The 24056-nt window shown below is 43.9% G+C and overlaps 1 protein-coding gene across 1 annotated transcript in view; it reads left to right on the forward strand.

Annotated features, from left to right (window-relative positions):
• AFAP1L2 (actin filament associated protein 1 like 2) overlaps positions 1-24056 on the forward strand; it is a 509415-nt gene that overhangs the window by 400662 nt on the left and 84697 nt on the right. The window contains exons 7-8 of the mRNA XM_085603289.1: positions 7755-7934; positions 17956-18045. Coding sequence (XP_085459415.1) covers positions 7755-7934; positions 17956-18045 — 270 coding nt within the window. The remainder of the gene's footprint in view (positions 1-7754; positions 7935-17955; positions 18046-24056) is intronic.

Below are 24056 nucleotides of genomic sequence, written 5' to 3' on the forward strand. Positions count from 1 at the left end.
GCTAGGTAGGATGACAGCTTTCACCAAGATTAAGGGATGTTAAAAAAATAATGCTCCTAATAAACATTGTCACACATATAAGTCTTCATATTCCTTCCACATATGTACTGATTGATTCAAGGATTTTTTTCAGAACGATAATCTGTCAATTTTCAGCAGAAAAAAATGTATCAAAGCACATCTCACAATTGTTCAGTCCTACTTTCTTGGGAGTAATTTGCTTCTCCTCTGAGTTCTCTACTCTTCCAGGTCCCTCCACCACATCCCTTCAGAGAACATAGGAAGCTCATTGTCTCTACTTTGGTACCAAACCAGTTTTTGTTTCATTTCTGGAATGGATGAGGAATAACAGCGAGGAAAGATGATTGTGTGATTCCTTTGCATTATTGGAACAAGCAGACAAGACAAAGAGTGTCAAAAGTGAGAGAGACCTCCTTTCAGCGGGAGGTGAGCAGTTAAGGATCAATGAATGCCAACAATGGCATTCACAGTTTTAATATATTTTAATATTTTTCCCTAAGACAAAAATATGCAAAGAACGGTAATTGAAATTAGCATGTGGAGACTACTATATATTCAAAATAATGTTTTCAGTGGTGGAGCCAAGGAATGTTTGCTTTGATTGGCTTCACAGTAGAGATAAGAAAATATTGTGTGTTTTCCTCCAAAATCAGTGAAGACAGCTGTCAAGATTTCATCCAGAGTGGAGTGATGAAAGGATTCCAAGCTTCCTCCAAGAGGAAATTAAGAGTATTTCAGAGTGGAGAGAGGCCAGAACTGCTTGGCTTCCTCCAAAGTACATCAAGATAACCATTGCATCAGTCTCCACTCGGTTTGAAAACTCATCTGTGAGATCATCATTATTTCATCTGCAGGTTGATATTAGTGCACAAACAAAAGTAACACAAACACGGCAGAAAGGAATCTTCCATGAACTAGTTCGGAGGACTACGTGTAGTGATTTGCACTAAAAAGCCATCCGCTTTCGCACGGAAGAAGCTTGGAACGAAGAAGGAAGCAGAACTGGTGACAGTGGCTTGCCTTTCACGAGTGTCTGTAATGGAGGCATTACTTGGACAGCTATGAAGACTGATTGCTAGAGAAGACATGCTGGAGAACCAATAACCGACTTCAGGACAACGGCTTTCTGCAGTGTGTTGGAATAGTTACATGGCTTCGCATAAAAAATTAGACCGATTACTGGTAACTCAGCCGACATCTTAACCCGTACTTAATTTACAAAAAAGAGTGCTGGTACCCAAAGTCCTGCTCAAAAGTCTTAAAACCATCTCATGTCTCTTTAATTAACTACCAGACACTCTCTGCCCCTTCTTCTCACTCTTGCAGGCTTTCTTCATCTGTGACAGTTTTGGTGTCTTTCTCTTCTTCCTTCTTTCCGATCTGTGTGTTTTCCTTCTCTTGCTCTCGGTAATAATCTGATGCGGACAAATAAGAGCCAGTTTGCAGCAAAGTGACCCTTTTTTATATGATCATCCCAGTTGTTGCCCTAGTACTTTTTGACTCAAAGTGCACTGGTTGTCTGCTAACCAGGCCCCCAGTGCTAGTGCTCTTTCCCTTAAAACAGGTAAATGTCTAATTGTAATCCAATTTGCAAGAACTTTAGCACCCCTGTAAGTCCCTAGTAAATGGTAGCTCTCGTACTCCGGGTATGCATACTAAAGAGGATCCCTAAGGGCTGTAGCATGTATTGTGCCACCCAGGGGGACCCACAAAATAACTTCATGCAGCCTGCCATTGCAGAATGCGTAAAATGGTGCAAATCATTTTGAAAGCATGACTTGGCACACTTCATGTGTGCCATGACCACACACACTGCATATACTATATGTAAGTCACCCCTACAGCAGGCCTGAGAGCCCTAAGGCAGGGTGCATTATTTTTAAGGCTCCAGATTTTATGGTATTTAGTTTTTTGACATTTCCGTCTGTACTTATCCATATTTATTTTTTGTCAACTTTATCTGTATTAATACACATTTACTATGGATTTTGTGAAAAAATACAGCTGAAACTAGTATATTTCCACAATTATTTAACCTATACATATGCAGTCATGCTTGAATGCCTGCCAGGTTTCAGTGATATGAACACCCGCAGAAGATAAATCAATGTTTTATATGAAAATATGCACATTTCAGTATCAGCCTTGTGCATATCTACTGCTGTTTAAGCCTCTTTACTAAAATTCCTTTTTTTTTAACCCCCTTAACTATCAATCCACACAGCTCTTGGCCTGACAGTCATGGCAAAGTTTGTTTAGAATCTCTCAAAAAGCACTCAATTTCCGTTTTTATCCACATTTAAAAATAAATACAGACAAGAAAATAAATGGGTTTCTGTATGTATTTATGCGTAAAAATCAGTAAAAACAGAAAACAGGGAGCTTTAATTATATTATATGTGAGGACATATCTGCATGAGCAGATATGCCCCTGTGGTGTCTGGTTCCATTGTCATGACATTGCTAGTGATCAGGAAGCAATCTTAAGCATGTGTCCTGGGCACTAGCCATGACGAGTTAACCAGCTACATAATGGTTTCACAAAAAATAATGGTGTTTGGTATAAAACACCTCATCTTAATAAATCGACATTGATGCCAGTTTCTGATTTATTATTACATGCACCCAGAAGGCACCTTAGCGGTACACACTGAAACCTACCAGTCATTTAGTGTGCTGGCTGACTGGACTCTTCCAGCCTGCCACCACAGGTGAGTTTCTGACCCCCCTGCTTTGGTGAGCCAATGCTCTCAGAGGTCAGGAACAATGCCTCCTCCAGAGGAAGGTGATCACACCTCCAGCAGGATGGTTAGTGAATTAGCATACCAAGGCCAGAGGCTTCAAAGCCTTTGTCGCCTTTTATATGCGACCCCAGCTTCCTGCCAACCTGGAGAATGCCACCTGCTGCCCTGAAGCCCATGTGGCATCAGAGCAGGCAGGACAATTAGCTAGTCAGTAGGCGTGTTGCACTATCAGACTAGGCACATCCCTAAGGTGGGTCACCTGAAGTGGACACTTGAAGAAGGGGGGAAAGAGGATGTATCCTTACGGCTAGAGGGGTCGGCCTTGGACCTGGGGAACCGGGCTCGAGTCTCGGCAACGACGCTCAACATCCTGTGATTCTGGGCAAATCACGTAATCTCCCCGTGCCTTACAAAAATGAATGTGTTCTTCTGTAACGAAACTGGTGCTCATGTAAAGCGGTCTGATATCTGATGTCTCCGGTCTAGTTTGAGCTATATAAAACTCCCCCCTCCACCCCCCAAAAGGGTTTCACCATCTTGTTTTTCGTGAAACTAGGAACTCTGGGACAGGTTTATGCCCACTCTCCACAGGAATTGGTCATATAGGGGGGTAGTCACCCCAGGTGTAGATAGACCATTGGCTACTACCTTACACTCCCCTCAGTGCCCCCCAATTCAGTATTTAGATGTTCACCTTACCCCAGGAACTCTGATTCATTAACCTGGGAACAGAAGGAGGGCAAGGAAAAGTCAACAACGCAAGAACCGTGGACAAGCACTGAAATGGCGCCAAACCCTGCCTGGCTGCTGCTCTCCCAACAATTGCCAGAAACAACTTCTTCCACAGAACAGCCTCCCGAAACCCTTGGAGGACTGTCCAGTACTTCGCCAACCAAGCAGCACCTCCCTTGAGGTGAAGCCATCTCCTTGCACCTGCACGCACTTACAACATCTTCCCTGTTCTCTGTTTTGCTGACCATGGGGTCCACTGAGGAAGCAACTCACCAGGTGGAGGTCGAGGGTCCAGGTCAGCCCTTTCATTTCACCAAGTCTCGAGACACTAAGCCTTCCTGGAGCCTCCCTGCACCAATACCTGGGGTACCGGAGCCCTTGCAAGCACCAAGACTTGTTGTGTGTCCAGCCCAGACACCACCAACACTGACCTGCTTATGAGGGACATCAGGATCTCCAGCCCAGGTTACGTAAACCAGCTGTGTGGCTGTGCTCCAGAGACCCTCAAGAGCCGAGCCCCCCTTTGGGTTGTGGTAGACTTTCCCCAGTCCCTCTTGAAGACTTTCTTTTTCAGGTACCTTAGAAATTGAATTTACTGTGTAGCGCTTGAGGCTACCAAAGCGACCAGCACCTCTAGACCCGGACTCCCCAGGACAGGTAAAACCGAATTGCTGGTGATTTCCAGGACTTTGGCCCCAAAGCTCCTTGAGTCCCAAAAGCCACCCTCAAGAACCGCCCGCAAGTATATGTATGCATTGTGTTTCTCCAATAATTAACATTACTGCGTTCGAGGCTCATACCTCAAAACCGTTATTTGACTGTATTTTTGCTAATACTACAAAAATCTATAACTCTGAAAATACTTCCCTGTTTCCGATAATCTTGGTTTCTAAAATTATATATATCAATCAGTATTATTTTTCTTAATTGGTCCCCAGTGTGTTCTTGAGTGTGTACCTCATTTATTGACTCTGTGTGTACAACAAATGCTTAACACTACCCTCTGATAAGCCTAAACTGCTCGACCACACTACCACAAATAGAGCACCTGGGATTATTAATTTAAGCCCTGTAAACCAATAAGGGTTGTCTGTACTTTTTGTTTGATGCTCCCTTACTTTCGTACTACCACATAAAATGCCACCTTCCTACACCGGTGCCCCCCAACAGCTCAAATTAAGCACTGATTATAACCATGAGGCTAATAACATATATATATATATAGATGCAAGCTAGGGAATAAACTCGAGTATTAGGGGCTGTAGGTATGTATGGCATAAAATGCTTTTGGTTTTTCTAATATGCCTTTTGTTTTATATGATGGCTGTTGAGATTACCAATATTAATAATAATTGCCATAATTCTAATACAAAAGATTCATGTGCTGATTGTACATATTAAATAACTTTTTGATGTAAAATGCCAACAGTTGTGAATGTCTGTTGCTTTTAGGGGCAGAGGGGAGGGTTCACGCATATACATATAACCCCTGCAGATAAGAGTTTCCTAAATTAAATTCATTAAATCAGTAGTGCATTAGCACTTCAAAACTTGTTTTCCTTTCCCACCAAAGAGAAAACTTGTGTTTTTTTCCCGTGGTGATGCCCTTTCCCCTGCACTCCTACAATTTGTGGGGGTTTCCCTGACATTCCCACCCTAGACATGAATTTACTCATTCCCTTGACAGCAATAGATTTCCATGACCAGTGATTATTTGGGTCTTGGAAACTCATACCATTGTGGGTGTTCAAAAACTCCCACCAGGATTCCTTGACCTAAAACATCCACTGCCAGCCGTGGGAGAAGATGGAGAAGATATTATCACATATACAATTACCGGTGGGTGTAAGTACAAGCAAGCGTCATTATATGTTTTCAGAATCCCAAGCCTTGATTCCCACTTGCAAAATGAGCTATATGCGCACCTAAATTTAACTTCCCCGGAGTTTTATATAGCGCGAACTTAACCCAAAGGTATTGGGTATCAGAGCGCTTTACAAGAGCACCAGTTGCTTACAGAAGGACACATTCATTAGGTCGAACCTAGCGCAGTGCACATGCGCTGCACTAGGAGCTGACCTTTAGAAATCGATCTACTCTTTTTGTACGCTCGTGCGTGTGGCGGCATCCACCTTGCGGGAGTGAGCAGCGGCGCGCGCAGGGGCCATCTATTTTTTTTTCTTGTTTTTGTTTCACGTCCACGTCAGCGCGCGCATGGGCCATCTGTTTTTTCACAGCCGCGCGGCCGCGCATGTTATGGCATGCAGTTGTTTAGGCTGCTTCGTCCTGCTAATGGCTTCCATCTGGCATCTTGGCACCAGGACCTAAAAGGTGTCACTGGGATTCCAGCTCGTAGTGCAAAGACTGCAGCCCTCGCAGCGGAGCCCGCTATCCGTTTCATGCGCTGGCAATGTTTATTTTATCTTAGCAAAACACCATGCCTTTACATTTAGTTTTACACACTATGGTTGTCTAGAGACACTATCCCCATGAGTACGCCATCACTACAGATTTCTCATGAAAATTTAACAAGATTCACTGTATTTTTCTCTAAGTTTAGGGCAACAGGGCACTGAAAGCAATAGAGCATGTGACTTTAATCCACTCGTCATTATAATCTGGAATGCGACTGTTTCACTTTGCTATTATTGAGATCCAGATTCCTACTTGGACACTGTTGGCGCTTGATAAGCTCACACATTTCATGAGCTGCTGCATGTTTTGGTTTCTCTTCATCGTTGCACTCTTATGTACTACACGATATTTTCACGTAATTTACTTCCGTGTACCAGTCATAATGCTCCCGCACGCTGGGGAAAATACACTGTCTTGCTTTTTGACTTAAAATGACAGCTTTTATGATACTATCTGTGCACGTCTCATTCATTTACTTTTCATTCATTTGTTCACCCTCCCCTTTTTCTTCACCCTTTCGGAAAGCAGGAATCTTCACCAAGTTGCACCACTGGTCTACACGTCATATCCATACATATTTAAATCATTGGAACACCCGGTTCACTTAAATAACGTATACTTACCCTGTGTTGCTGGTTGTGTATATTCCACCAACATTCATTTATTACTTTCCAGGAGAGTATATCCCCTCCCAGACTTGGGGGAGGAGCAATCGATTCACTTTATTAAACACATAAATTGTTCTGTGTTGCAAATGAATCTTTCAAATATTTGTAAATGTAATGACTTGCTTTATCGTGTTCTCTCGTGAGCACACGCACATTTTATTTTTATTTTAACCTTCGCCCTCTTCCAACCAGGGAATCTCCAATGCATCTGGTGGTCATAGCAATTTACATATTTAAGTTTCTCTGAAATGGTAACACAGTCCAGCTGGCCTTTCTCCTCACTCCTGCCTTGCATGTTTTAGTGTTGCATTGGAAGCTGCGCATGAGAGCACTTAATAATCAAGTGCACATGAAGCTTCTCTTTTGTGCTACCTGCTGTATCGCACATAAGGAAATGCATTATGCCGATTACCACCCTTCTTTAATGGTGCAACATTGCTTAAAGCTAACTTCACCCAACACGCCCCCCAAACCCTATTCTACTGCATAACTAAACACTTATAAACTCCCGTCGGCGAGACCTATTGGCTATGCCAATGCTTGTTTTTTTAGGCACAGGGAGATTAAGTGATTAGCCCAGAATCACAGGATGTTGAGTGTCTTTGCCGAGACTGGAACCCGGTTCCCCAGATTTGAGATCGACCGCCCTAGGCTACATCCTATCCCCAAGTATGTAAATGGTATTGTGAATCAGAATCGTTGTTTTTGAGGGAGTCGGTGAGTTTTTCACTTTCCAAACCCTTCTTATCACTACAGGGCAAGGTAGTTGGCCAAATGCAGACCTCAAATGCAGGGTTTTTGTTAATTATGTTGCCAACACCTGTGTCAAGTCAATCGCGTTTAAATGCGTGGGACTTAAGGACGGAAGTGTTTTGCATGTAACAGAGCGGTTTTAAAAGCTGGTACCTGGTTAATTGTGTCTTCTGTGCTGGCCCTGGCAGTACAGAATATCCAGTACTTAGGTTGGAGTTCATGGAAGTTAGATCTTTCTTTCTTCCTCCTCCCCTTTTGAGTAACTGTGAAAGTGGGTCAGGGAGATGTATTGAGTATTGGCAGGCCTGTTTGGTGGTATCACTGGCTCCATTTCTAAGACCTTGTGCCGACCTATGATAATTTGTGTGGCGTCCTTTGTTGAGACTGAGCCATGCTGCTTTGTTGACCCCTTCTCTTCTAGTGCTATAAAAGCTCCAAGGACCACTCGCCGCAGCTGGACGTGAACCTTCTGGGCTGCAGCGTCATCCGCAAGGAGAAGCACGAGAGGAAGAAGGAGCACAAGTTAAAGATCACCCCGACGAACACAGACGTGATTGTGCTGGGGATGCAAAGCAAGGACCAGGCCGAGCAATGGTTCAAGGTGAGTCTACATGTACAAAGGCAAGCCATTGGGCTCATTTACACTTGATGCATTTGGCATCATTTCTGCTGGCCCCAGTGATAGATAACAATTCACCATCTGGTGTGTGATTGTGGATTGCTTATTCTAAACGCCTGCTTGCCGAGGTATGTTTTAACTGGTGCCGGTAGTGGCAGTATTAGCATCTCTAGGTGGGAGGTTGCAGTGGCCTAGAATTGAGAGCCTGTCTGGAGGCAAATGACGATGATAGTTTGATGGTCCATCGCCGCGTCTTGGCTTCTGTGGTTTTAAATTGGTAAAACTGACATGCGAGACTGGGCTGACATCTGCGCCGGATTGGCCATGGGCTGAAGTGATTGGAGGCCTGTTTTTGAAGGTCCAGGCTGCTGCTGGCACATGTGTCGCTTTTCCAAGTTCTTGGCATTAATTTGTAGAAGACCTAAATGGGACGTCAAGCGAGCGAGAGAGAGAGAGAGAGGAGAGCGGGAAGGGAGAAGGTAGAGAAGGAAAGAGCGAGTGGATGGAGAGATGGGGAGAGAGAGAAAGAGAGACATAGAAAGCGGGGACGAAGGGTGGAGGGCTGGTTTGAACATATTTGCAAGGCTCCAGACTGGCATTGTTTCTTTCTACACAGCTGAGCTAGCAAAGCAGTCTGGCTTCAATCTGCCCATTTCAATCATCCTGAAGCCTCTGTATTGGCACGGGAGATGGACTAGCGCATTGCCGGCCATCTTTACCGACAGGCATGCTTCTTTATATTCCAGTGGTAGCTACAAATTTTCAGTCTGTGCTGGATGAGTTCGTGTTCTTTTGGAATTGCAGAGTGAAACAAAAAAAATGGTGACTTTTCCAGTCTACTTCTCCGTCGAAGAAATAGTATTGTACATTGAGGGCAAAAAAAGGTTTTATTGGCTCTTCAGAATGAGTGGCATCTGTTGCTGTTAAGCTACATGGTGGAAGCTGAAGACCGATTCTTAAATAAACCCACTGCTGCATCAGAAAGGTGTGTTTACACTGTAAAGTGCTAAGTTGCAGGGCGGGTTCGCAGGCAAACGTGCATATGGGGTAGTTTCTAATGGCCACATATTTCAGCTCTGTAAGAGGTGAGTCGAGCTCCATGTATAATGCCAGCCAACCACAGCATCACAGCGTTAATCACCAAGCACTCCAGGCCAAAGAGTTAGTGTTTGAAAACCCGAAGTTCCCCATTATAGTTAATGCTCCCTGCTTTATTCCTCTGTTCTTAGAATTTAATACGTTTTTAAACATTTAAACTTGTATAAAAAAAACTAAGCTGGTTGCTTTTGAATTTATTGTATTTATTAATGTTCTGTGTTTTCTGTAGTGCAACAGCTAAAACCTTACGGCGGATCCAGAAAACAATTGTATAGTGTCATATTAGTGTATCTGCCAGTCAGGGCTTCTTGGGTATGGGAGAAAATAGAAAATAACAATTAAACATATAGATAGTGCTTTCATTGGGCATTTCCTTTGGGCTGCTGGAGGTATATAACAGTCTATCGAAGGTTGCCGCGGTGTAGTAGAAATTATGTAAGAATTTAAAGTGTAATGTTTTGTGCTTATGATTAAGGGAGGCCAGTATAGTTTGATTACAGCAGCATTTCCACCAGGTATGTGTAATGTTTGTTCATAATCTTTTTCCCGCCACCTTCTGGCTGTGGCAGGTATCTGTGGTGCGATAAACAGGTCACCCAATTTAGTTCCACAGCTTGGCTTGTCTTGCGCCTTGATCCTCTTTGAGTGAGTCACCTTCAGTGATTGTGGCACGTACTGAGTGCAGTGACTCATTCTAAAATACATAAACGCATTTAATGGGGTCATGTCTCCCTTCCATTTTGACTGCTGCAGGTTCAAAAATATAGTTTACTGATAAACTTGGCTGACTTCCAGCTTCTCGGGGAGTGTAACCCAACCCCCCCCCCCCCCCCCCCCCCGCATCTCTCCCTAGTGCAGAGCTGCGTGGTAGAAGCTGCTTCAGACAGATGTGCATAGTCGTCCTTTCTCTGACAGCAGTGGTGGCCACAATTAATATACCATCCATGGTGGTGCTTTGTTTCTTGCAGGACAAGTCTTGGCTATGATTGTCGCAGACACGTTGTGGTTACTGCTTTGACCTGAGGTGTGGTACTAGAGACTCTGGTTCTGGGGTGGTGCTAGGGTGTGGGCAGCATGTGTGCTTGCCGTGGCTCTAGCAGCCTGCTTGGAGGCTAGGACTCAAAGTTGAGGTAGCTGCAGTTCTAGCCACTACAGAGGGCATCACAGCTCTTCCAGACATGCTATAATTCTGGCATCCCTTGTGGTGACTCTAGCAGGCGGGGAGTGGTCTATGAATATGACAGGCAATTGGCAGATATTACTCTGGCGTCGGGGACAGAGGATACAACTTTCAGACAGCCACTTTGCACAAAGAGGTTTGCATACTTTGTGTGTTTTACTCGTAAATAAAATTATTTCCTTTCTCTAGAGTCTGCCAAGCTTTACACACTCCCTCTTCTGACTCCACACCAAACTCCTGATGGTTTGAGCGGCTTGTGTTTCCTGTTTCACTGAGGTCTCAAAAGGTTTTACGCAGACGCTTACATGGGTTCAGGAATCCCCTCTCCATTCTCCACCACTTTCTCTATATCATGAGAGCTTGTTCTATTTTTTGGTCTCCCTCCTATTGCAGTTCTCGACTTGGAGTACTTCCATTTCCAAATTACAAAGTGGTCATGAGGTCCCAAGGCAAGGGCGGTAGTACTTTCAGAGGTCAAAAGAACCCCAGAGAATAGAGCTGACCCCTTTTAAAAATGTTGGTCTTTGCTCTTCCTTCTCGGAATTTGAAATTATTAACGGTCCATTGTTAATACTTCCTAAAGCACACCCACAGGCCGCACTTCCGGTCTCTGCCCCAACCACAGAGCACATAAACCTGTGAAACGAACCAGCATGTTTTGCCCAGATCTGTCCAGGGACTGGTAGCCATGTTGTGCCTGGGTGTGAGAGCTTACATGAAGAACATGGGAGGAATACAATCTCAAGGAAGTCCCGTCTCTAAGTTGCATCGGTGCTGTTTTTGTTCACGGTCCCAGTAACTGTTTTTTGGCATAATAAGCTCTTTTTCCATGCAATGTTAGGCTCGAATAGATGCAAATGCTCCTATGGAGGAGTTCCATTGTCCGTTCTTTGTAACAGATTTGATCACCTGCGACGGCGTCCTGACCCAACGCATCAGTAAAGTCTGGCGCGCCACGCAGGGTTTGACTGAGGCAACCCTGCTCTCTAATTGTGAGCATACATGTTTGTAACAGTTTCCAGAAGATGAGAAGCTAGCATCTTCATGGATGCGCCCAGAGACTTTCAAAGTTTTTAGCTCCTAAATAAAAGAGCACCCACCATGTTGAGTTTTGGGAATTTTGATGACTAAATATAAATTTGCAGTGAAAGAACAAATTAGTCAAACTATACACAAGGAGAACATAATTGCTGTAAAAAGATGGCGCTGTTGCCATTAACCGTACTCTTGGAGCAAGCCAGTGAATGCCTGGGTTACTGCAAAGCGCCATGAGAATGGAAACTGGGGTAAAATGTAGTTGAATGTTCTCAAACTGAGGAAACAATTTCCAGTTTTGCCACAATTGAAACACTAAGTTCCAGTGGTTAGATCAGTGCTTAATTTGAGCCAGTGGTTACTGGCGAGGGCCACCGGCACTCATTTTTGGTGACTGGCACTTACTTTTCTGCATCAGACATTTACCAAAAGCAAGAGAGGGAAAACAAACAAAACGGAAAGACAGACGAAGATAAAGACAAAAAAACATAATAAGGGGAGAAAGCAGGAGCCTGTAGAAAAGTGAGATAAAAAGGCAGGGAGTGTCTGGAAATGGATTAAATAAGCACTAGGTGGAATGAAGACTAAGCAGAATGGGTATTGGGTGTGCCAACATTCAATTCCACCACTTGTAGACTTCTGAGCAGAGCTATAGGCACCGTCATTCAGTCTTTTGCCAATTATGCTCTAGGTTAGATAAACATTGGATCAGTTGGCTCTGCCTGTCTAGAACCCAGAAGAAATAGAACAGTTCAGCCTTTCAGGCCTTCAAACCAAAAGATCAATCCGATATAAGAGGGAATGTCAGAGGGTGCATTAAAAAAAATTCAGTGCTGAACCTCTCCAGAGCCACTGACTTCACTCGGCAGCAATGTAACATTCTCTGATAGGGACTGGGTCCGTAGCGTGGGGGTCCCCCTTCAAGCTTCCTTACGCTACTGCCTGAGAGTGCACCAAAAAGGCCTGGACACGTGGCACCAACCACTGGCCCCATCCCTGCTCTCCACTGACAGCCGTTCCTTCTCTGGGGAAGCCACAAGCACAAGGCACCGAGCCTGGAGCCTAGCCCCTTCTTCTCAGCCTAAGACACCGAAGCACTGCCTTGAGCACCAATGTTAATTCCAAGTTGGCTTTAAATCAGGTATCCACGCCTGCTTCGATGTCACAAGCCATCGCCAGAGCTGCTTGACCACCCTGATGTCCAGCAAAGGAAGATACATATTCATCCTCCAAAAGGACAGATACTTGCTCTTCCTTTTCACAGCAAGACAAACTTCCACCACCTACTAAAGATAGACAATTAACTTTTGAGAAAGTCATATCTGAGGAACTCGGAATATTTCCACTATCCATAGAACATCACCCAACAGACACTAGCCCTCTACTAGTACCGCAGAGCCCAGCAAAACCACCTTCACCACAGCACTCGCCTCACACAGATTCAGACAATGAACAGAAGCCGGAACTCCTTATTATGAGCCCATCCACACTGAGGAGGGAGACAACAGCAGTCACAATTACAGTGTGGACCCCAGGAGGGTCCAAATTTACAGCCATACCCACTGAGAGCTTCTCACCAGACGACATAACACAGTCATCTAAAGAGCTGCAGATTACCATAGGTTGAAGTTGCGTGTAATTGAGAAGGAGGAAGATTTCTTGTTGGAAACTGTTGAAAACTGAGAGGTCAGTCCACACACTTTCACAAAGTATTAATGTGTAGACATTCATGCCGGACAAGAAGCATGTGTCAGACAAACAGTCCTCATAATTATATTTAATGTTATTTTTTTCAAATAAATTAATAAACGTTTTATTTTTAACATTTTTAATTAAACTTTCTGAAAGTTAAAAATGAATTTAATATTAATACGCATTACTAATAGTTAAAGCTGATTCATTCTGTATATCACAATAAAAATTATTTTATTTTAAATGTAATGTATTCAAAATGAAAGTGAAGTTAGTGATGATGTAATTAAAAAAAAAAGTTTATTACACTGTTGGACTTTTCCACATACTTCACCGTGCATAGATTCGGCCCCAACAGCGGAGGTCTCCACCAAGTGTGTGTAACATCAAATATGGTCACAAAGTGACTTCTAGTAGTTACTTTACAGTCATATTTGATGTCTGATTCCACCCAGTAATCAGGGGATGGGGACATGTAAGGCTACACTTTTGAGAAACTGTATGCTTGGAAATGGTGAATAGTTCAAAGTACTAAAATGTATTCAAAAGTGTAAGAGTTAATTTACATGTGTAGATTTGCTCATGTGTACATTTCACTTTGTGAATAAGGCCGAGTGATAGCTCAGAAAGTGGGTGGCCCAGATCTACCAGGCACCAATTGCAAGACCAAATATGGGGCACCCCTCACAATTAAACCTCTTTATTGTTGGAATTAAGTTTTAGTGTTGTCTTTCTTTTTGTGGCAGAAGGCATGAATAACAAGTCTGAAAGGCAGGTTGAGCATTATTGAGATTGCTGTCAAACCTCAGAATTATTTGAGTTTCATCCATGTAGATCTTAAAGGCGAGCCCAAAGGATCGAGTGAGAGAGAACACTGGCGTGACACGCAGATTAAATAAAGTAAGGATGAGTGATAAGCCCTGTGCTACTACACAAGTAACCGGTAGAAGTGTTCCCTGAAGGAAATATGAGTAACAGCTTGTGAACATCCAGCAAGAATCAAGACTAGCAAGCCTACAGGTTTGGATCTAACCCTAGCTTTATTCAGGCAGGAGATGAGAACAGAATAGAACACTGTATCAAAGGCTGCAGAAAGATATAAGATGAGCATGCTGTCCTGATCCATGAAGATATAAGATGAGCATGCTGTCCTGATCCATGAAGATATAAGATGAGCATGCTTTCCTGATCCATGAAGATATAAGATGACCATGCTGTCCTGATCCATGAAGATATAAGATGAGCATGCTGTCCTGATCAATGATGGTTCTTAACTGGTCAAGAATAGAGATTAGTTCTACCTCCGTGCTGTGCATCAAACAGTCTGAATATTTGTAGAATAGAGAAAGGAGAGTTTGCCTGTTTGCTGCAGGTGATATCTCTGAATGGGTTGCCACTGACAGTGGTGTTTCCATTAAACTCATAATTCTGATGGGCCTGCTACCTCCTGTGTAATATGTATCTTTAATGCATGTTATGCAGTCTCTATTCTTGAGCCTTTGCATTGAGAGAGCCTCTAATGTGGCTCTTCTGTATCCAGTCTTCTAGCCACTGAACGACACTGATTTTATGCAAATCAAGAAACAAAGCATGCATTTCTACTTTTCTACTCACAGTGATATGACTGTTATTTGGAGAAAAAAAAAACTTGCCAATGACCGTCATGATTTTCAGATGCATTTGAATACTCTCAAGCAACAAAATATTCTTTATAGAGGATCATTAACATTCATTTCATTGGAAAAGTATTTTACTTTTACTTCAGTGCTAAACTATTCCTCCCTTGTTAGATTGAGTTTTTAGAATAAACAATTCCATTACTTGAAGTAGCCATACAAACAGCTATTGTTAACATGGTTGTTTTAATATTGCCATTTTAAATGTCTGAAGGCTGCACTGAGGTTAGCTTGGGTTTGTTTAATTTTGGTTGACATCAGCTAGTTTGATTTAGGTTTGCATTGCTTTAGATATGATTGTTTGGATTGGCTGAAGCCAGGTTTGAATCTGAGAATTTTAGTTGTATTGTGTTGGGTTTGGTTGAGAGATGTTGCCTGCTTCAGATGGGATAGGTTTGGTTTGACAGAGGTTGGTTCAATTTAGCATGGTTAAGAATAATTTGATTTGTTACCTTGATTTTGGCTTGGATGTTCTACAATTTTAAGGTGGTAATAGATTAGATTGTTCCAGGTGAGATTCAGTTAAGATTTACTTGGACCGGGTTTGTTTGATTAATTCAGATTAGGGTTGGTGTGTATCAGGTGAGGCCTAGATTGACAAAGTCAGATTTATTTTGTGAGATGGTGTTTGATTGAGCTAAAATTGGTTTGTTTGGGCAAGGGTAGGGTTGATTGATCCTGCTTAGGTTAAGCTGGGTTACGTTATGTTTGATTGGGTTAGGTTACATTAAGTTTGGTTTAGTCGGACAGTGTGGGTTTGGCTTTACACTGGCTTAAATTTGATTTCAATATCTGAGATCAAGTAAAGCAGGGAAAGTGTAATACCCCCAATTTGTTCCACTAATGTAATCCATGACTCTGTCTACCTTTCCTTGCTTTCCCTCCAGCTTGTCAGCTTCATTTTTGTGCTTCAACGTCCACGCACATATTTGTAAGTGTCTCTGGGTGCCCAGGCAGTACTTGAGTTATGTTCTACCATTCTGGAGCCCATGGTTGATCTGGTCTGTCCAGTTGCTGAGAATGTTAGGGCAATCAGTTATAGGGACTGAAAAACTTTCTGCTGCAGGGATGAACTCTAGCTATCATCATTAACTGTAAACCTTATTTTTCTATTTTTTTTATTAACGATTCGAGCCGACTTCACAGGTTACAACAAAGAAGGCAGAAACATTGAATCAATTTTTGTCATGATGGCGATCTCGATAATTAACAATTTATGGAACACTTGGGTCTTCTATTTCTGGAACAATGCGGGGAACACAGATATTGCCTCTATATTCATTCCATTTACTCTAAACAGAGGACCACTTTCTCGGACACCCCCGTGAAACATAGACAGTTTTTTCACGAAACATGCACCAGTCCATATCTTTTTTCCAAGAGTCTACCTTCGGTGAAGGCCCCCCCCCCACACATTTGTGCTATATTCCTCTTGGCCACCATCGGCCCCAGCGTGACCCAGATTTTGTCTTTAGCGCTAAGATCGGTGGGTTCCCATATGTTCAGTAGGCATCTCTTAGCCTCCAGTTGCAAGGTAGCCCGCAGTGCTTTGTTCATGTAATCAAGGATTTTTGCCCAATAAGATTGGATATATTTACATTCCCATATTATTTGTATGAAGGAGCCCAACAGTCCACACCTCCATCTACAGTTGCCGTCTTCCACTTTACCCGTTTTAACTAGGGTTGGCCCAGTAATATATACTCTATGGAGGATTTTCAACTGCACTAGACGGAACATTTACTGTAAACCGTATCTCCAAAAAGTCAGTGAAGAGAGAACACATTTGCATTAGCAGGAATAATTCACGGCTTGCATCACACTTTTCTTGAGTGATATTGAGTACTTTATTATCAAAAGTGAACACCTCTTTTAAATCCATCACATGGTTAACAACATAAATTTATGTCTGTAGCTTTAAAACCTGCAATCTAGGGTTGATTCAGTCTGTAGGGTAGGACAACTCTAAAATTCGAGCCCTAAGAAGCTGGATTTTCAGCCAACACCTAATTCCTCTGCAAGCGAGGTATGTATGTCATGTAATGCCTGGTGACAAGAGAAGGGCTACTGAGAGGACTTGGAGATATTTACGTTATCGGTGAAAAAACTAGAAAAGACGCAATGAGTTAGAGCAAGAGAGGTTGCTGGTGGGATGGTGGATTTCATGACACGAACTCCATCATCATGTTTTTCGAAAGACCATGCAGCATTCTCCATGGAATACAATTGACATGGTCTGCATGCCTGGGCCATCCAGATTAACTTAGCAGTGCTGCTTATTTAGCAGAATGAGAATCTTAACAGCACATCTTCCTGGCTCAAGTAGGACAATGAGCTGGCCCTTTCTGCTCCTAGCATTGAGGCGTGAACAGAAGGTTGGGGTTCCCTTTTTTAACCAGTGAACTCTGCTCCGGGTTCTACTAGGGGGAATTGAGAAATGCTTGTAAATCACTGAGAAACAACAAAGGCAATCCAACAATGTGTGTGAATATTATTTTATGCTGGAACTCCCAAAAAACAAATATCTACTAACTGAAAGAAGTGTGGGTCCCCATTGCACACTAACAGCAAAACCATCCCTCTTCAGACAGTGCAGACAGTGACCCAGAATTTGGCAATAGATTGGCCGAGCGAGCAGTTTCATGGACTCATCAGCTCTTCTGGGTTCTGGTCAGACTGCTTCACTGCTGCCAATTGACCTCATCAGCAAATCCAGCCTTTCCTGACTTTTATCCAGCAGCATTCAGGGATTGTAGTTTCACATTTTCCATTATAGGCTGTCAGATTGTAGAATAAAAAGTTTTGTTGTCCAAAAAAGTTTTCACTGGCTGAAGGTGTCACATTTGGCATGGGAAATGAGGACGAGTATGAGAAAGAAGCCAACCAAGAAAAGTGAGGTAAAGTGTGGGGTGCAAATAAAGTGTGTGTGGGGGGGGTTTAAAGCAAAGAAGATATGGGAAGGGTCGAAAAAGCACCAAAATAGAAAGGAGGAGTAATAGTGACCAAAGAGAATAAATATGTGGATATTGATAGCATGAACACTTCTAACACTGCGGACAGATTCCCGAATGGCTTATTCTGGCAACGTTGTAGTTTTGCTCGTTTTAACTCATATATGGACATTCTTTTGTTATCTTGTGGTAATGGATGGACTAAATCTTTTGCAAAGTGGACTTCGCCAACAAACAGGTACCGAATAAACAGAAAAGCAAATGTAAGGACCAGGGTGTGAGCAGCCCCTGGAAGGCGGGAGAGCAAAGGACACCCAGTAGGTGCAGTGTTGTGCTAGAGGTATTGAAACTCTGTTTTTGCTTCTGTGCAGGTAATCCGGGAGATCAGCGGAGCGCTGCCTACGGGAGGGTCAGAAGGAAACCTGTACACCAATGATGTGTATCGAACCTCTCACTCAAAGGTAACTGCAGTATGACTGCACCTCAACACAGCTTCACCATGATCACTACGTTATTATGTTGCCTACGGTCACCAGTACGGACGGTGCTGAATTTACATTCAAAAATAACCTGCCTCTTTTCCTGACTCTAATCGTTCATATTTTTGTAAGTTTCGGCCTTAAATCCAATCTGTTCTGTTTTTTAAGCAACAAAGACTTAGCATCTTATAGCCTGCGCACACACAGTGGCGGCCACTACAAAATGAAAGTGTGTGGGTAGGGGGGCAAATGGACAGGGAATTTAGGGTAAAATAATACAATTATTTATTAAAAAACGTACCTGTCCCCTACTCTGACTGCCACCTTAGTGGTTCCCTCCCAGCAGTCACTGGGAAAGCACAGGCTCCCCCACCCAATCCAGACACTGCTCTCATGCTGTGAGAGCAGCGTCAGGATTGGTCTGAGTGGCCTGGTCTGCTGCTCAGACAGTGCCTGGGAGCCTGCGGTTTTTCTCCAACCCGGCTGGGCAACACAGCTGCGTTGGAGAAATAGAAGTGCGCATGTCAGTTTGGCCGGCCGTCTAAGGCCGACCACTCTTCCCTGTCATAGCCCGGCCGCACCCTACACACGTAAGGCAGAGCCAGTTAGAGAAAAACAATATGATATTGTTTTATTATCATTTTTTCTTTTTTGTGTGACTGACTGACGAGTGGGGCAATGCTCCTCTGACATTACTAATGAGCCGCTCCTGCGCACACCATGTCCGCACCAGCTTCTCTCCATCTAGTTGTGCCTTCAGCAGCTTGGAGGGAACTTCCTCTCTGCCTGGAGAAAATTACCTGCCTGGCTTCAGCCCCCCCCTAAAGGATGCTGGAGCCTCGAAGTAGTCCTAGGAGGGCGGCGTCAGTGTGGGTGAGGGAAGCAGTCCTGGCATGTGGTCCCCCAGGCGGGGAAAGAGCCCAGTGTCTTTGCTTCTGGGGTCATTGACACACTCAGGAGATCTTTGTTGCAAAGAGAGAGCGTTCTCCAGTGAAAGAAGGAGCAACGGCCCAAGGAGAGTGGAATAGGAGTGGCATGCATGGACAGCATTGCACTTGCCCCCTATTCCAGGGCGGTGAATGACAGACATGATCACAGACATCTGCCTTCCCACCCGAGGGGTCCCTCGAGAAGCCTAGTGGATCAAGGAAGAGCAGCAAGTGACCAGTGGTGCCCAGTACAGGACCCGAGGCAAAAGGCCCAGAGGGTGGAGCGGGGCTATAAGTGGTCAGGCATCACACAATGGTTCCCAGCAGGGGCGCAACTAGACCCGAACTCCAGGGGGGAGCCAAGACTCCTATCCAGAGCTGGCTTGAGTGCTGGTGGCGGCCATTCTGGCAGTCTTTTTTGGCGCTCTCCTCCCCTATTTACTCCTTCTCTATGGATTCCCTCACTTTTACTCTCCAACAGTGCCCCTCATCTCTCTGTAGCCTCTCTCTAACATACATTTAATTTTTCATAGTGCTACTCGTAGTTCACTCACACTCAGTTCTGTGATCTGCCTGGTACACATTCTTAGCACCAGGCTCGTTAGCCCTCTATGCTACTTTACAATAAGCCAAAACTGCAAATAGACAAAATTCTGAACTAGTAGTAACATTAATCACCAGAGTTGTCTTGATATTTTTATTGTTACCTGAAAACTACCTGATGCACAAGGAAGTTCAGGTGCTTTTAAACCAAAAATTATTTTTATACACCAAGCCCCCCCACCAAAGTCAATGCTAGGTGCAGAGGCACCAGTCGCTCTGCCCTAAAGCTAGTCCTGCTCCCAGCAATGTGGCAGGACAAGCGTTTCCAGAAATTGGGTGAGAGCTAACATTATATGAGGAAAAAGATCTATGTAAGTGGTGGGGTGTGATACTTCCCCCTAATTCCAGCAAGCAAAACATGTTTACAGGTTTCTTGTAGATGATTTAAGGGAGAGTAGACTCCTCCCTTGAGAATTTTTTGAAACTTTTGAGATCAAATTTGCTAAAACGCCGCAGAACCCTCATGAGCATTCATGAAATAATCCGGAACTTTCACGGTGCACCAGGGAAGCCTGGCCTTTCCTAGGAGTAGATCTCATTTTTAAAAAATGTCTTCAGTCAGAAATTACTTCCACTATACCAAGGCCATCATTTTTTCAAGGGTGGACCCTTATGCCAAGGAGTACATTCAATAAGACAGTGTCAGAAATGTTGGATACTTCAGCCACAGCCATGGGTACCTTTAAAAATTCCGTCCGGTATACAAGAGGCAGCATTTTGCCATTGACACCCTCTATAAAATGAATACAGGAAATCTTATGGCAAAAGGTACCTCAAATATGATATCAGTTCCAACATTTTGCTTTGGTTCCACCCCATATGCCAAGAATTACATGCATCATGTCAGGGCCTTCGGCCAGGTGTCGTGGCTCATGTTCTGTGTCGCTGCCACTGGGTATGACTGGGCTAGTGGCTTTCACAGTTAGACAATTCGAGTCCCCACAGCCAATGATGGTGTAATAAAAGAAGCATGTCAGGGCCTGCAGTTTGCCATAGGTAGCATCTCCCATCCATATTCTATTAGTGCCCTTGTCCATAAAGCAACACTAACCTCCAGTATGCCACACCAGCAGCACACTTGCATGCATAACACACACACATTCTCTAACACACACATTCTCTCACACACACATTCTTACTATATCTTTTGCACTCTTATGTACATTTGTACTCTGTCACACTCACACACAGACACTCACACTTCCATTAGTCAATCTGTTTTTATTGTGTTAGAAAAGCTTGCCCTGCTGTTTCTGCTATAGCTGCCTTGCATTGAAGCTTAATAAAAGCATATTCTCTATACACTATTCAAATATAATGAGTTGTCAATGTTTGTTACAAGTATGATGTATGATGTGAATGAAAAAAACACTTCTTTAAAATAGGTGTATGGGGCTTATATTTGGATTTATGTCTGGATCAAGCAGTTTTGGAAAGCAGTATTGGAAATGAACTAATCCATGTTCTAACATGTAATATCACAGCATCCAACTGATCTTATGAAATGCTTGACTTCTTTGGCAACCATGTATTTTATCCAATAACACTTTGCATTTTGGGGTTTTTGAGACACAACTTACAATGTAAAAAACAACTACAAGTCCCGGAATGAAGCATTGTGATGAATGGGAAGCCAGGAATGGCTGAAGGTGTCGCATGATCCTCAATCCATCACCATACCCCAAAGCCTCAGCCCTAGTCTCCCTCCTTGTGCCATCCCACATTCTCAGTCCTCTCTCCCCTCTTGAACCAGCCCTGTTGTTGCAGATGGAATTAAGTAGGCATCTAGTACTACGGAAAGAACAGGTATTCTGTGGGTGGTAAGAGGGGTGTTCAAGTGCTGAGTGATTGTGAATAGTGTGAATGAGTGCAGTGTGAGTGGTGCAAGTGTAGGGTGAAAAATGTGCCATGTGAGTGTTGGGTGAGCTGAATGAATGCAATGTAAGAAGAGGTCCTGTGAGAGTGTCGGGTGAGAGTAGTGCATGCAAAATGAAAGGAGAGAGTGCACGGTGATGTGAGCGATGTAAATGCAGGGTGAGTGGTGTGCCTGTAAGTGTGCTGCATGATGAGCAGCGAGAGTGAAGGGTGATCTGTGAGAGTGACTGATGAGTGACTGATGAGTGCATGGTGAGAGGAGTTAGTGCTAAGTGAGCGGTGTGTCCCTATGAGTTCCTGAAGTCTATTATCCCTGTGTGCCAGCAGGATGAACAGAGTGCCTTTATGAATGCAGGCTGAGAGGTTTGTATGTGTGAGTGCAGGGTGAGAGGAGGTGGTGCAGGGCGAGTGGTGTGACTCCAGGGTGAGTGCTGTGTTTGTGTGCATGGTGAGAGTCCAGAGTGAGTGCTGTGCCCTTGTGAGTGTAGGGTGAGCATTGGAAGTGACAGCCGTGCCTATGTAAGTGTGATGTGACAGTGTGAGAGTAGGGTGAGAGGAGTGACTGCAGGGTGAGTGATGTGTCATATGAGTTTGGGTGTGGGTCAGAGTGGGAGGAATGAAATCACGGTGAGTGATGTGCTTGACTGAGTGAGATTGCAGAGTGAGCAGTTAGAGTGACAGGCGAGTGAAGTGTCGCACGAGTGCAGGCTGAATAGTGTGCTCATGTTTATTTATTTATTTATTTATTTAGTTATTTACAGAGTTTTATATAGCGCTGGCTAGACCCGGAGATATCAGAGCGCTTTAACATGAGGATCAGTGAGTTACAACATTACAAAAGTTACAGTTACAAGTAAAGGCATAGGAGAAAAACATGAGATTACACAATAACAAAAGTTATTAGCGTGTTGCATAGCCAAGGCAGAGGGCTTATGGGGAATGGAAGTTAGAGGGGGGAAGGTAAACAGGGGAAAGGAATGCAGATAGAGTCAGGCAGACCAGAAGGGGGAAAGTACTTCAGGGGGAACAAAGCAGTCAAAGCAAAAGACCGACCAAACGGTGAAGAACCGTTAAAAACCATGTCCGATGTCCGGCTGGGTAGGTGACGGCTGAGGGGGTGAACCAGAGCCAGACTCCTCTATAGCTGCATAGGACAGCTCCACCGGGCAACGGTCCCCCTTTAACTCTGTGCGCAACTCCAATTTAAGTTCTTTCAGGGAAGCCAGCAGGTCTTCTTTGGTCAGTAAGTGCAGGTTGAAAGCGTGAGTGCATGGTGAGCGGTGTGAGTGCAGTGTGATCACTGTGAGTGCAGGGTGAGTGGTGTGCTCATGTGACAGCTGGGTAAGTGTAGGGAAAACTGTGAGTTCATGACAAGGGGCATAGGTGCAGTGGTCGCTGTGAGAGGTGTGCTCGTGTGAGTGCAGGGTAAGAGTAGGATGAACAGTGTGAGTTCAGGGTAACTGTGTGAGTGCAGTGTGATCACTGTGAGTGTAGGGTAAGCTGTGAAAGTAACAAGTGAGTTGAGTGTCGTGTGTATAGGGTGAGCGGTGTGCTCATGTGAGTGCATGCTAGGAGGAGGGTGAAAGGCGCAAGTGCATGGTAAGCAGTGTGAGTGAAGTGTGATTGCTGTGAGTTCAGGATAAACTTGAAAATGAAGGGTGAGCTGTGAGAATGAGGAGGGAGTTGTCTGAATGCAGGATGTATTCCCAGACACCTGGAGTAGCATTGTATTGACGGCTGGCGTAGGGTTTCAGGTATACATTAAACTATTGCTATTACGGCATAAAATCAGGGATGGAGGGTGGAGGAAATAATGTGCTGATCCTGCAACAAACTTTCTGTCTCCTGATTAGGATAGCCAGGTGATCGGATGTATATCTGCACCACCAGTGTGTTGATGTCCCAGCTACCACAAAAAAAAAAGCAAAATCACATAAAGCCGGTATTTTTAGCACTTATGTGTGCATACTGCAAACAGCAAATATAAATGGCCATTTTAAATGTGTTCTAGGGCTGCATTAATGATCCATGACTAATAAGTAAGGGAAACAAAGACAGAAAAGTAATGTTCAAATGAATGCATAACATTTTATTTACAGGTCTATTTAGTGTCAAGGCGAGACCTTTGCAAACTCTTTAAACAACTACAAATGGCCGATATTTTTCTATTGGAAACTTGGCATCCCTTCTCGTGAGTTGCCATTTTACAAAATGCATTCTCCCACTGTGGGAGTAAAAATAAAATACAAATGTTAGGAATAGGCAGAGTGTGGACCCAGGGGGTACTGGAGCCAGTGAAAAAAACAAAGCCTTTAACCAGTTCACATAGACACGTAAATGGTCTTTTAAAGACCTGTGAAAAACTCTGGTGTGGTGGAGATAAGACTCCAGACACTGCCCAGCCAAGTCCACTGCAGCTCAAGCTGTAGTGGCCTGGGCTTAGATGCATAACAGGGGTGCATGGGGGGGGCGCTGAAACCCGTTTAGTCCTATGGGCTTTCTGTGCCTGGAAGGGTAACCTGGAACGCACAGTAGCAAGGGCCACAGAAGCTGGCCCACCACGTAGGCAGACGATGGAGCATGCAG

This window comes from Triturus cristatus, chromosome 1_2 (assembly GCF_964204655.1).
Source record: "Triturus cristatus chromosome 1_2, aTriCri1.1, whole genome shotgun sequence".
Taxonomy (NCBI): Eukaryota; Metazoa; Chordata; class Amphibia; order Caudata; family Salamandridae; genus Triturus; species Triturus cristatus.